This window comes from Candoia aspera, chromosome 3, assembly GCF_035149785.1.
Source record: "Candoia aspera isolate rCanAsp1 chromosome 3, rCanAsp1.hap2, whole genome shotgun sequence".
Classification (NCBI taxonomy): Eukaryota; Metazoa; Chordata; class Lepidosauria; order Squamata; family Boidae; genus Candoia; species Candoia aspera.
In genome coordinates this window covers 148,852,152-148,866,540 of record NC_086155.1, presented here as the reverse complement: position 1 = coordinate 148,866,540, position 14,389 = coordinate 148,852,152, and the positions used below count along the sequence as shown (strand labels likewise).

Here is a 14,389-nt window from a genome sequence, read left to right as displayed (position 1 = left end):
TGCTGGATCACACCCCTGGCCCATCTGGTCCAGCAGTCTGTTCTCACAGAGGCCAAATGTACAAGGAAGCCCACTACTCTCCAAGCAGTTGGCTTTCAGAGGCAGTCACGCTGCCAACTCTTTCTGCAAGTTTTTGTCTAAAGAAGAAAACTGGAGATCTTGAAAGCCTGTACATGAGTTTGCCTGATAAAGATACATTGCTAATATGGATTTGTATGACAAACATAGCTACATTGCTTATTGCAGCTATGTTTACTTTTTGGAAGAAAAAAATAATTGGATTTTTTTTTTAATCTGTTCAATTGTGTCTGATTCTTGGAGACTGCCTGGACAAGTCCCTGCAGTTTTCTTGACAAGGTTTTTTGGAAGTGGTTTGCCATTGCCTGCTTCCTAGGGCTGAGAGAAAGTGACTGGCTCAAGGTCACCCAGCTTGGCTTTGTGCATAAGGCGGGACTAGAACTCACAGTCTCCCGGTTTCTAGCCTGATGCCTTAACCACTAGACTAAACTGGCTTGCAATTGGAATTTACTTGAAAGTAAAAAGTAAATAGTCTCAGGTTGACAGATACTGCTTATCTTTCAAAATGTTCAAGAACCATATTTTCTGGAAATGGCAAGAGGAAGGTGTGTTGAACACAGTCACGACTGCTATTCCATATTTCAAAATAAAACTAGGATGGCAAGACAATTACTACATATGGTAAGCACATATAGTAGCAGAAACAGCTACTGTCAATATTGCTAATTTTATTTTTCTATCTTATGCCAAAGGGAACATTTTCAAATTCTAAGAGCTAATCAAATATGAGTAATTTTACTGCAGTACAGAATATTCTGAATCTAGTATCTCCTGAATGGAGTTATTACTGATCTTAACACTGAAGTACTATGAATGATGTAGTGTTTCAGGAAAAGAGACGCAACTGTGTAATGGCAAAATAAAATAAATATTTAGTGTTGCAGGTGTGTGAATTGACTGCATTTCTTTGTTCTGGCTAACAGAGATTATTGTATGTTAGCTGAAAACACTTGCATCTGTCCTTTGGAACAGCATTCCCTTGGATATCTCTATGGCCCCCACCCTGGCTGTCTTTCTGGCAATCTTTGAAAAACTTCCCCAGCCCTGGGGCTAAGTGGTTTGGGTAGGTCACCATCTATTTGCAGGTGATATAGAGGCATGTTATCTTTTTCTGTGGCTCCCCCCATACTGCAGTTGTATTCTGTATTCTGTTGTGTGCTGCCTTAAGTGTATTACTGTATTTTTAGTTTTGTGAAGCTGCCCAGTCATTTTGAAGTTGGGAAGCCTAGAAATTTGACAAATAAACAGTTATATCTTCTTGTACTGTCTTATAGGCTTCCAGAATAAAAATACTTGCCACAGAAGAAGACAGACAGACAAGGAAAACCCAGGCACTACTCTAATTAAATGTCAATACCTGTTAAGATTTTTTAAAAAGATATATGGGAAGCAAACAGGTTTAAGTAACAGGAATGCAGATTCCAGATGAATGTTAAGACAAAAATTCCTAAGGGTAAGAGCAGTTTGACAGTGGAACCAATTACCAGGGAAGCAGCAGACTCCCCTTTATTGGATATATTCAAGCAGAGGTTAGACTGCCATCTGCCTGGGACACTTCAATTTGGATTCCTGCACTGGACAGGGAGTTGTACTCATGGCCTAAATGCCCCCTTTTACCATTTAATGAAATCTTAAAACTAATTACAGATTGTAGTTCAAGGTATAGGTCCCAATCCAGACAAACAGATGTCTAAAATGAGTTGCAGCAAATATTCTCTTTCACAGTTATTCTAGAGGGAAACTTTACATCACTTCAGTCTCCCAGCTAATAGATAAGGCATTGGAATCTATGTATGACAGAAGCTTTCTGAGCTATGAAGTATGGATAGTGATGGGGTCCTTGTTGGGTTCCAATTTCTCTTAAGACCCAGGTACATAGTTCGTGGATGATCCAGCATTTGTTACCATCTACAAACGCACAAGTGGCAAAAAGAAACTTCTACCAGTGGCTCCAGCTACAGATCCAGGTGCAGCAGTTTGACTTGCTATTCATTATCATGCATTAGTTCACTCAAAGATGAGGCCTAAAGACATATTCTTAGAAGACAGCTACTCCTTTCTGTCGCTTATACTTAATCCCTTCAGTGCAACATTTTAACTGACCTCTTTGCTATTATACTTCCTTCAGTGGAAGTAGTTGATGGTACAGTTCATAAGGTAAAGGTAAAGGTTTCCCTTGACGTAAAGTCCAGTCGTGTCCGACTCTAGGGGGCGGTGCTCATCTCCGTTTCAAAGCCTTGGAGCCGGCGTTGTCCATAGGACACTTCCGGGTCATGTGGCCAGCATGACTCACGGAACGCCGTTACCTTCCCGCCGAAGCGGTACCAATTAATCTACTCACATTTGCATGTTTTCGAACTGCTTGGTGTGCAGGAGCTGGGACGAGCAGCGGGAGCTCACCCCGCCGCGCGGTTTCGAACCGCCGACCTTCCGATCGACAGCTCAGCGGTTTAACCCGCAGCGCATAAGTTGGTATTTATTTGATGTGCTGAATGTACATCTGCTGTAATGAATTTTCTATATTAAACATTTTTGTGATTGTTTAGTCATAAGAACTTTATATTTGGAAAGTATAAATAACAAAAAATAGAGAAAAATAAAAGCTCATGACACTCCCATTTCGAAATCATTTTATTTAGTACAAGAAGACAGCATATGCTTATTTCTTCCCTCCTCTTAAATTCTTATTGGTAGTTTTTGCATCTGCCAATATTCTTCCCCCTTTTTGTTATTTTCTGGTAACTTATACCTCTAGAGCCTTTTGTTTGGGCTTTTATTTTTGTAATGTTGATATGTTATTTCCATACAGGCTTTCCTTTCATTCATACTATCCCAGTAGTATACTCATTCTTCTGTTTCTCCACAATTAATGAATCGTACAAACATCACGAGGCAAGGAAGAAAAGGAAAAGAAATGGCTACCTTCACAGATCCAAAGAAAATACCAAGCAGCTGCCAAATGAGATAAGTAATAAGAAACTCACTCTGTGAGGGAAAAAATGGTGATGAGATTGCTATATATGTCACATTGAGTTCTTGGATAAATAAAAAGCACCACAAACTTTTAAACTGAGCCAGGTAATTAATTTATGGTTCTATGTCATGTGAACCCAAATGACTGGGTTAATGTACAAATCATGGTTATCCATGAATGTGTCATGCAAATAAGAGTAAAAAAGAATCATGTATGTGCTTGGAAAAACCCAAATTAGAACATCTATTAGGAATTAATTTGCACATTGCTAGCACACAGTGAGAATGAAATTATACATACATGCCATATTATTCTATTTTGGGATAAGGAAAATTATACAAAGCACATAAATGGAATAAGAAATTCTAAGCCAAAAAATTAAAGGCATGAGATGGAGGAGGAGGAAATAATAATACAGCTAAATTTAGTTTACACTAACACCATTCATTATACCTCTTCACCACTTTCTATCCTTGCAAACTATTCTTGCTTCCACAACATACATACACCATATAATACCTTTTGTTCTTTCAACTTCTCTTCTCTTTCTGAGGTTCTCATCAAATCAGTTCAACCACTACTTCCTTAGTCTCCCCCTTCCTCTCAGTCTACTCACACTTCCATATTATTTGTTTTGTGATTCAATCTTCATTTGTTTGCTCTGTTTATGACCAAATCACTTCTTTTGTATTGTTCAATCTTTTTTTTATTCAGCCTACCCTCATTCTTGACCCAATTTACCACACACACTTAAGTTCCCCTTTCCCAGTGCATTCTTGACATACCAACTCGCATTTCCATATTTATTTATTATTCAAATTTAATTACCACCCGTATAACAAAGTAGACAGAAGATCCTCTTTTCAGTTCTTTCGAAATTCATTCCTTGCAATAGACTACATACAGCCTACTACATTGCTACCCATATTTGCATATCTCAAAATTTCTCAATTTTCCCATTTTTTACTAAACATTCTACCAAGGTGCCCAAGTTCATCAACTTTTAATTATTCACTCCATTTCCCTAACTTGGTCTTTGATACATTAATTATTGCATCATGTAACATTTGCTGAAAATCATTTAGATTATCAATCAATAACAGATGTACTTGTATGCTCACATTCCCAACCAATGCAACTCTATTGTCATTACAAGCAAACCATATACATTTTCTGTAAGAACATAAAATAACCAAGGGGTTATTTTCTTTCTTTTACTCCCTGTTCAACTTTGAACATTTGCTAAGCATTTATTCTCGCATATGGTTTACTTCCATTGTATTCTGCTTGTATTGCGTTAAGCACATTTTAACCCTATATTTGTGCCCAACATCCCATAATTTAAGCCTGTCCACACACAAGAAGCATACAATAAACTTTCACATCATACATTTCTCAATGATCTGCTCAAAAGCAAAAATCTAGTCTCTCTCTGCCCAATATGAAGCTGCACTGCACTTCCCAAATTTTACTCACTGTCATATCTTGCATTATTTCATTCAGAATTCTACTAAATATATTTCCAGATGTAAGGAACTAAACCACCTGTGTTTTTTTATTCGCTCTTGTCACCTTTTCCTTTGTAAAGAGAAATACCAATAATATGCTTCCAACAGTCCAGCCCAAGTGCAGAGTTTTCACACAAATATTACATAAGTTGTATGGCCACTCCTTAAACAAATCATAACTACCTTTGGACATTTCCTCAGTTGTACTATCTATACCTGCAGACTTAACATTTTTCAATGTTGTTACAAGATTCATGTCTTCCTTTTCATTAATTTTTCCTTGAACACTGTTTATAGCATTCATTCCACTTCCATTCTTTGACATATCACTGATATTCCCATACAAATTACTAAAATCCTCCTTCCAGCATTCCCTCACCTCTGTTTCATCCTAAATAATTTTCTATTTAATTGTATTCACTTTGTTAAGAGTTCCTGGTTTAGGCCTCTTTACCCACTTTTTATTTCTATCAAACTTGATCTGCATTTTCTCTTTTAATCTTAACCATTCCTATTCTTTGCAGCTATCCTTTTCTCTCAATATACACTGTACAGTGTCTTTCTCTCACCCTCATTTACTCACTAATCATTCTTATAAGCATTTTCTCACCTGAAAACTCTTTCCCTAAACCATCCTTTTTCATACCCTCTGTTAGCATAACTCTATTCACTTCTATGTCACTGGTCAAAATAATTGTTTTCACTATATTCTCAGCAACATCCACATGATTCTTCATGTCCATTTTTTTCATTGTGTTGGGAGGTTATCTGGTACTACTTTTTCATACAAAGCTCTTACTTTTCTTTCTTACAGTCTTTCTTTTATTCCCTTTTTTCCCTTCTATGTCCATCTTTTCCACAAGATCTACTCTTCTCTCAATCCATCATAATGAAAACAATTGTGCTTTTGGATTTATATTTTTTTGTTTGCATGAATACCTGGTGCTTAAACATTCTGGGAGTGGGGGGAGGGGGGATCTTTTTCAAAGCTGCTACACAACAGTCACAACTCTAATTAATTCTTAGGTCTCCAGCTGGCTTAAATCACTTTTTCTACATTATCTCATCTTGTTCCCTTTCATCCATTCTGGAAACTATAGATTGGTTGAACATCAGGAAAAAAAATCTCTAACATTAAAAGCTGTACAACAATGGAACACACTGCTTTGGGAGACGGTGCTTTCCTTTGCTGAGGTGTTTAAATATTTGGCCATCTGCTGGGGATATTATAATAGTGAATTTATGCACTGAACAAAGGGTTGGATTAAATTATTTTCAAGGTTCTTCCAAGCCTTAATCTTGGATTCTATGCCACCTAATAGAATATTTTACACACATTGATTGCAATAATATGGAATGTATATTTTGTATACCTCAAAACTCATGTGTGGTTCTTCTATTATCACCATTTATTGGAGCTTAACATGCAATAATCACAACCTATGGCATCCTATTTTCATATGCACACACATCGATTACATCAATTAATACTTTTTGCCACTGCACAAGACCAGACCACTCAGGTCTATTACATTCTTCCCCTCTCTCTTAGTTTCGTTGACAGGTAATGTACTTTTTTTCTTTCATGTAATTTGTTATTTTATATTCTTTACCACTGACCCCTCTAATATTCTATCACAATCTTCCCTCGGTCATGGTCATCACTAAAGGGCTCATACTGATTTCTGCTCTCCATCAAGCCTTTGGTTAATCAAGTTTTTCACAGAAAGTGTTTTAGAAAAATAGAAAAAGTGCAGACCAATTTACCAGCCTTAATTGCACTCATGCCACATTCTCTGCAATATTAAGGAAAGTACAGGTCAATTTTGGCATGTTTTTGCCAGTACTCTACACCCATCCTCCCCCTATTCTATGTGAACTTGGATGGCCATTCTAGAGCTAGTTTCATAGTCAATTTTCTGTTGACTGATCCCACCAACTTGGAAGTACTTGCAGTGTATTGACACACAGGAAACTGCTGTACTAATCAAGAAACTAACCAGGGACAACTGCTTGTTGACCATTACACCTGCAACACAAAGAAGCTATGAAACAATCTCATCCCAAAGAGAAAAGGATATGAAAAGAAAACTCTTCATGCGATATCAGTAACTCACAGCACAACTAATGACAAAACCTTTACTGTACATTCCCCATTTTCCACTGAACCTGTTGAAACAGCTTATTCAGAGTTCTGCATACAGTTTTTGCCGTATCGCTAGGCAAAGGTTCTTTCTAGTCTTGGTGTCAAAAGTCAAACAAGAATGATGGAAGATTCGCCAGCTGGGCTACTTCGTGACAGACCCCGGGACATTCTTTGTCAGCCTGATTCTCAGGATGGGCGGAACCAGCCTTCCAGATAAGTGGAACTACAACTCCCAAAATTCCCTACGGGGAGGGGGCTGTAATCGCCACTCTCTCGGAGAGCACCAGGCCGAGGAAGGCTTCTTCCTTCCCCTTCGTAAATCTGCGACCCCCTCTCCTCCTCACTCGCTACCCCGCCTCTTCCTCCTCGGCTCGCGAGCCACGCTCGCCTCGTGCCGGGTCACGTGGGCTCTCCGCCCGGAGAAACTTCCCCGCCTCCTTTCCCTCCCCTTCCTCCTCTCTGGGTCCGTTCCCTCTTCTACCCTCCCAGCCGCGCTTCCGGCGGTAGGTACCGTCCGTCCCTCTTCCTTGCTCCGCCGCCAGCTGCGCTTCCGGCGGTAGGTAGAAATGTATTTGGATTCTGTTTTCGGAGCGGGGGGTGGCATTCCCGTCCGCTTCTTTCTTTACGAGATGGGCGAGGATGGCGGTTTCCGTGTTTCCTTGCTTGAGCGGGGGAAGGAGGGAGGGCTACCCCTTGTCTTCTTCTGGTGACTGCGGCCAGTAACTGGGACAGTGCAGTTAGAGAGTCCGGTTGCAGAGCTGCGTAGGAGGGCGGCCGGGTAGACGGAAGAGTTCTTTGAGTGTGAGAAGGCAGAGAAATAAATAGCCTACTTCGGCTACGGAGAAAGTGAACGAGCCACAACACCCACTCCCTTGCCGAGTTGGTTCCTACCGCTTCCTGGTTGGGCCTGCTTTTGGCCCACTTGTAGAGAAGAAAGCAAACGGGGATCAAACTCCCATCCCCGACAGTTTCGCAGCCGGGACGCTCTGCTAGTCTCTAAACCAGCAGCTTTCTACCTGGCATCTGATCCATCGTGATTAAAGTACGGCCCGGAATTTTATCTGACTACCAGAAGCTAGGAATCCACGATACACTTTTTCCCTCTTCCTTGTAAACTTCTAGGGTCACTGGATGGCCCACATCTGAAATTGATTAACCAAGCCGTTTTCCTAAATCCTCCCACTTTGCTCCCCCCCCCCCCAAAATACTGTAAATATGGAAGATTCTCCTTTATTTCCTTCCCACTACCATCAGTCTCTTTTCCCCAGATTTTCTTTAAATAGTTTGGAATCAGTTGCTGGTGGAACTATATTAAACTCAGTCCTAACATCTATTCTTTGAATTGTTTCCAGTTAGAACAAAGGGGAGAAATATAAAATTGGACAGCTGCAATCCAATCAGAGCCTATATACTGCTTTAATCCCCTCTGCAATAGCCTTCTCCATCTCTTACTCTGTTGTGATGCACCATAGTACTCCAGTTGGCAGCTGATACCTCAAACAACAGATCTGTAGATATACATTGGCTCTAGTCTGGAGCTTCATCAAGACACATACTAATCTCACAAACTCTGTTTGCTATTTGTTCATATACTGTTCTCTCTTCCCTCCAGTCTCCATTTCCAATTGAAAGTATCTGCAAACAGAATATGTGTAAAAAGTTGCTTTTCCTTTGACTTAACAATTCTGATAGTGTGGACTGGTGTGGATCATCTGAAATACGAGCAGAGAATGCTCAGGTAGAGAAAAGTTTGGATAGCCACTTGCTGGATGCATTATAACAATGCCTTATCAGTGAGCATACATTTCCCTATGTGCTCATATAGGATCACATTCAGACAGTGGGTATATGACATTTCTAACCCACACTGGGGCTGGTGCTAGTTTCAGTTCAAATTACTTGAAGAGCCCTAATTGTCAAGATAAGATGCCAGAATAATTCTAACTTACCCTGATTTCTGTATGTATTTTCCCGATTTACAATTAAATTATTTCCTTAAATCTGGCTTTAAAGAGTGTACTATTTTATTAGAATCCAAAATGTATTCCAGTTCCTGGTTTACCCAGTGGGCATAGTAGTCCAGTATAAGTGAATCATGTTGCTATAGTTTTGTAATAGAGAAGGGGTTTGTTTTTAATTTTTGCCTTGCATTTACTCTGCTCTGATTAAAATCAAGTGTTGTAAAAACTTATGACAAAAAACATTTCTTCCTTAAAATATCTCATTGTCAATATTGTGATAAGTAGGCAAATTGTTGTCCTGTTAGATGTTGCTCAAAACATTTGGACAGCACCAAGCTGCCTACTTCAAGTTTCAATTAGTAGTACTTAGTAAATCAGTTATTCTCCAATTTGAAAAGACTAAAAAAGCTTCTTAATACTTTGCATGATGGTAAAGCCCTGCCCTCAAAATTTTGAATCCTGCAGTTGCGTTTTGAGAACTTAATGAATTACGTTAGTCAGTTGCAATTTATTCAGGAAACTGTGGCTAAACTAGCATGCATATGAACCCAGTAACTATTGTTGTAGACGTGGAAGGACCTATATCAATGCCTATTACACTAATTTTGGATTTGGAATTAAAAGCTGGGAACTGTTAGTTTTGTGTGAATATTTACCATTTGAATAATTAATTAATGTTGATAATGGAACTATGTCATTGTTATTTCTTAATTGAATCCTGTTACCACGTCTAATATAAATTTAATAAGCCTTTGTGTGCCTAATTTAGCACTGCATTTCATTTAAATTAAATTGAACGTGCAGATTGTTTTTAAATTTTAGCTTATTTGCAGTGCAGTAGTTAAATTATAAGGTTTCACAATCTTTAGAGATATGAAAATACTGGAAACTTAATTTATTATTACACATACATACAGAGAGAGATAGAGAAAGATGAGCATTCTTTTTAACACTATATATTATGTATCATACCTCAATTCTAGAATTATAATGCTAGTGATATATTCAGGTAATGTCCAATCTCCTACTCAGATATTAAGTAAAAATGTCTTTTAAATTATTTATTTCATTCAATAAGATAAAATGTTTCCTAGTTTTTTTTTTCAGTGCCCTCTTAATTATTAATTTTCAGCTAAAAAAAAGGAGATGTTCTTAATTTTTGTTCTTGGCCTTTACAACTTTAGACCTTTCCATGTAGGATATTTCCTTGCAACACTTACTTAAATGACTATAATAGAAGAAGTGATTAGAATACTGTAACTTTTTATCATTAGTTTCCCTGATTTTTTAAATTTAATATTTAAAAGTAAAAAAATTAAAGGTTTTCTTGGTCTTTTTAACTAATACTGACATGGTAATTAAAGTGTTGGGACACCCAAGTTCAAGTCCATACTCAGTCGGAGAAGCTCATTGACTGACTTTGAGACAGCCTCAACTTCTCAGCCTACAGGGTTGTTGTGGTAAAATATGAAGTAAAGGCAGGATAGAAATCTAACAAAGAAATAACAATAAATCATTTTAAACTATTTCAGCCATGTGTACCTTCCTTAAAAAGGGGGGAAAAACAAGAGAGTAGAACCATGCAAATGGCCATGGAGAATTTTTGATAGGCACAATTATTTTAAAAAAAAAGTATAATTCCATTAAAACACTTCTGTCCTTTTTTGTAGATGGTGTTCTAACACTGAATACAAAATAATAGTTATCTCTGGCAGATATCAGACTTCTGTAAGTGTGAAACTTTTGGTCTTTTTCAAAAGACACACAGTTTTGGCGCCACATGAGGGATCATGAGCAAAATGACAAGGTATGTATCTCACTTAATTTGGAAAAAAATGGATGAAAAAATGGATGAAGAAGAAGGTATGCATAAATATTTTGTCCAATTTCTTCATGAAACAAATTTCAAGATTCTTAATTTTGCAAAGGATTTGGTATGCAGAATTTTTCTTTATCCTTCCCCTTATACGTATTCCAGAAAAACAGAAAAGAAACTCATTTTATATGGATGTTTTATCGTTCCAATTTTAACAATAACAAGCTCTTAGCTATTGTACTATTGTTTAAGTGTTTTGATAAGCTAAGAAACAATGTAGTATAAACCTAAACTTTGTCTAAAAAATTTTTCTCTACCTATAAACAATTTATAAGGATTATAAAACATTAATATATTTGTTCTAAAAATTATACTGGAAATTAGAAATCTGAGATTATAATAATATTTTTAAAAGGAAATATTTAAAGCTTAGTTACATTACAGAAAAACGTTTGATAATGGGGATTGTTTCATTTGGACTTCAGGGTCTGTACATGCAGATGGCTTATAAAACATGTTTGTATATATACATAGAAACACACTGCACTGTCAGGGATGACATAATTTCCAGGAGAGTTTTGAATAATTACTTTGTATTCCCTCTTCCATGGGCCTATTCAATTTAAATATTATTTCTCTTTTCTTTTTCACAAATAGCCTCATCAGTGTGACCAGTGTCCAATGTCGTTTAATGTTGAGTTCAATCTTACATTGCATAAATGTACCCACAATGGGGAAGATCCTATGTGTCCTGTTTGCAACAAAAAATTCTCAAGAGTGGCTAGTCTTAAAGCTCATATTATGCTTCATGAAAAGGAAGAGGTAATTACATTTATTTTTGAACATGTATACAATATCAACATTTAAAGTTAGTGTATCTGTTTTGACATAGTCCTTAAATTGGTTCTTACTATTACGTAGAAAAAAAGGCTATACATCTTCTTCTAATCTTAATAAGGAACTAAACATTTTATTTTACTGAGTTTCAATTTATTCTTAAATAAATTTAATAGGACTTACTTCCAAACAGTATGCGTAGCTTTTCTTCTGTCTTACATCAAAAGCATTTCAGGATCATAATATTATAAACAGAGCTAAAACTTCTGTCTCTGTATCAAATAGCTTTTGGTTTAACCCTAACTATGTAACTATTAGCTGCTTTTTCCCTTCATATGCTCCAGTTCAGTTTTTGTTGTATATTCATTCAGTCGCTTCCGACTCTTCATGACTTCATGGACCAGCCCACGCCAGAGCTTCCTGTCGGTCATCAACACCCCAGCCATATGTTACTACTGGGAATACCATTGCTTTAACTATGTGGACCTTTATTGTCAGTGTGATGTCTCTGCTCTTAACTATTTTATCGAGATTTGTCATTGCTCTCTCCCAAGGATTAAACGTCTTCTGATTTCCTGTCTGCAGTCAGCATCTGCAGTAATCTTTGCACCTAGAAATACGAAGTCTTTCACTGCCTCTACGTTTTCTCCCTCTATTTGCCAGTTCAGTTAGTTCCCATTTAGAACTAAGATTCAAATTGGCATATTTGTGATTTGCATTTATCTACAACATTAGGTTTGAAAGTACATTTTCAGGATGGCATCAGAATGGCTATTATGAGGGCAAATGTAGGCAACAGTTTTCAAATTCAGAAATAATGGCAAGCTACCATACATACTGAAAATTATATTCTCTCCCACACTACATATCTAAAAGCATATTTTTATATATTTAAACTGCCAAGACTCAGAAAATTCAAGTGTGAAATCAGTCTGTGAATTTTCCTTTAGATGCTGATTTCACACGTGCCTGAATTTTGTAAGTTAGTTTGAAAAGTACATCCCTGGCTAAAGCATAATTGGGTAAATCATGTGATCCGTTTGATCTTATATCAGTGCTGCACTTACTGTAGCTTTAAGAAGATTTTACACAGTTGCTTTATAATATCCGGTAATGAACTTCTGCATCTACTTGGCCATAGTTTGGTATTGGTCATGGGCTAAGAAAAGATTCCATAAATCTATTTATAAGTCCTTTGGTTTTTTTATTGGTTTTTTCTTTTTAATTGTTCAGCTTCTTAAATGTCATAAAATACACTTAGACACTTCCAGAAAATAATCAAGCTAACATTACCTTTACAGAATCTCATCTGTTCGGAATGTGGAGATGAGTTTACTTTGCAGAGCCAGTTGGCCCTTCATATGGAAGAACATCGCCAAGAGCTGTCTGGAAGCAAGACCCATATCTGTAAAACCTGTAAGAAAGAGGTTGAAACTGCTTCCCAATTAAAGGAACACATGAAAACTCACTACAAAATAAGGTGAAAATGGTTTATTTACATAGGTTCACAAGAAGGTTAAATGATCATAAACTCTTCTGGTTGACCTACTATAATGTGTCAGTCTCAGAAACACCATTGGATGATCTTTAACGGGCGGGGGAGGGGGAACACAGATTTCGTACCTGAGTCCTACATTGGAGAGCTCACACAGTATAATAGAGTATTTATCAATAGATGGAGTTCCTGAGAATCCACATTTATTAAGCTGGTGTGGTTTTATACATAACTTAAACTCTCAGTGGAATATAGGAGAAAGTTGTATTTCAGAGCATTGGTTGAAGACTTGTAACTAGCAAGACTAATTCAGAAGAAATGAAGGAAGATCCACATAAGAGTGTACTCTTAATAACACAGTGTTATTTTTAATTAGTAGTCTGGCTTGTTAGGACTTAAGCAGCATAAAGCCCATCGCAATATACGCAGTAATTCCATACTGAAAGTGTATGTATTGACCTGATGCTGCTGGTAATGTAGCAAATGTATGTTTATGATACATCCTTTATGTAAGTGGAGGAATCAAAGGAATTAAGTGTATGCTTGTAAGAAGTATGAGTGTATACTCATGTTGAAGAGAATCACTGCCATGCTCATTCTCACCTATTTTTACAATAAACCATCAGTACAAGCGAAGGGGGCCTGTTTTAAAGCTTCTTGACTATCTGTTCCATTTGTTCTCCTCCTGCTTAAGTTGTCAGTCAATGCAATCTAAGCCAAGCTAACTTTCAATCAGACATTGGCAATGTTTTTTTCAGATGGGGACTCAAATTCAGTCTTCCAATCAAACAGTGATGTAACATTACAAAGGGACTGGGATTTAACATTTTCAGCCCCCACCTCCTTTTTGTGTAATTTGGGGAGGGGGTTGATGACTTTTAAGTGGGGAGTTAGGAATGTCCCCTTCTCCAAAGGTTTGTTCTCCCATTTTATCCTTATCTTTCCCTTTTTAAACTAATATTTAAGCTGGTGAAGTTCAGTATTTTGCTGCTGAATTTCAGAGGGACTGTCTCAGGCTTGTTGGCTGTGAATTGCCCATTCCTGATTTAAACGTTACATCTTATGACACAGGTCATAAGGGTTATATGGGAGGGGTTACATGGGAAGTAACCCAGTCAGCACAGCCAGCCAGCACCTGCCTCTTTATCTACCAGCATTTGTACTGTATGTCATCTGCTCATATTAATAGGTGACTTACATCCCCTCTAGTGCTTGCCTGCTACTGCAACTGCCCAAGTATTAAGGCAATAAGAATAGCATCACTTATGCAAGCAAGTAATCTTCATTTGTCACCAACCATTGCTCATAGTGTCTCTAGCAAGGTTTGCATTCTAGGAGCAATTTTTGCGAGCATCATGTAACATCTTACATCACATACTGGCAGGAAGCAGAGTTGAGAGCTTGCTACCCCCAGATTTCGGAGGATATATATTGTCTTGCTTATATTAGAACAGGAAATGAAGGATATGTAAAGAATACATCAATTTCAGATTGCAATCTGTCCTCAGTCAGTAAAAACTTTTTCCATAACAAAGGATAAGAAATTTGGAAGCCAATTAACTTCCTAGCATTTA

At 37.4% G+C, this 14,389-nt stretch overlaps 1 protein-coding gene across 1 annotated transcript in view; it reads left to right on the top strand.

Annotated features, from left to right (window-relative positions):
• The first annotated feature begins 7,177 nt into the window (after positions 1–7,177).
• The window catches only part of ZNF236 (zinc finger protein 236), a 64,019-nt gene continuing 56,807 nt past the window's right edge, over positions 7,178–14,389 (top strand). The window contains exons 1-4 of the mRNA XM_063299027.1: positions 7,178–7,262; positions 10,338–10,474; positions 11,141–11,305; positions 12,622–12,800. Of these exons, the coding sequence (XP_063155097.1) occupies positions 10,448–10,474; positions 11,141–11,305; positions 12,622–12,800 (371 nt within the window). The 5' untranslated portion in view covers positions 7,178–7,262; positions 10,338–10,447. The remainder of the gene's footprint in view (positions 7,263–10,337; positions 10,475–11,140; positions 11,306–12,621; positions 12,801–14,389) is intronic.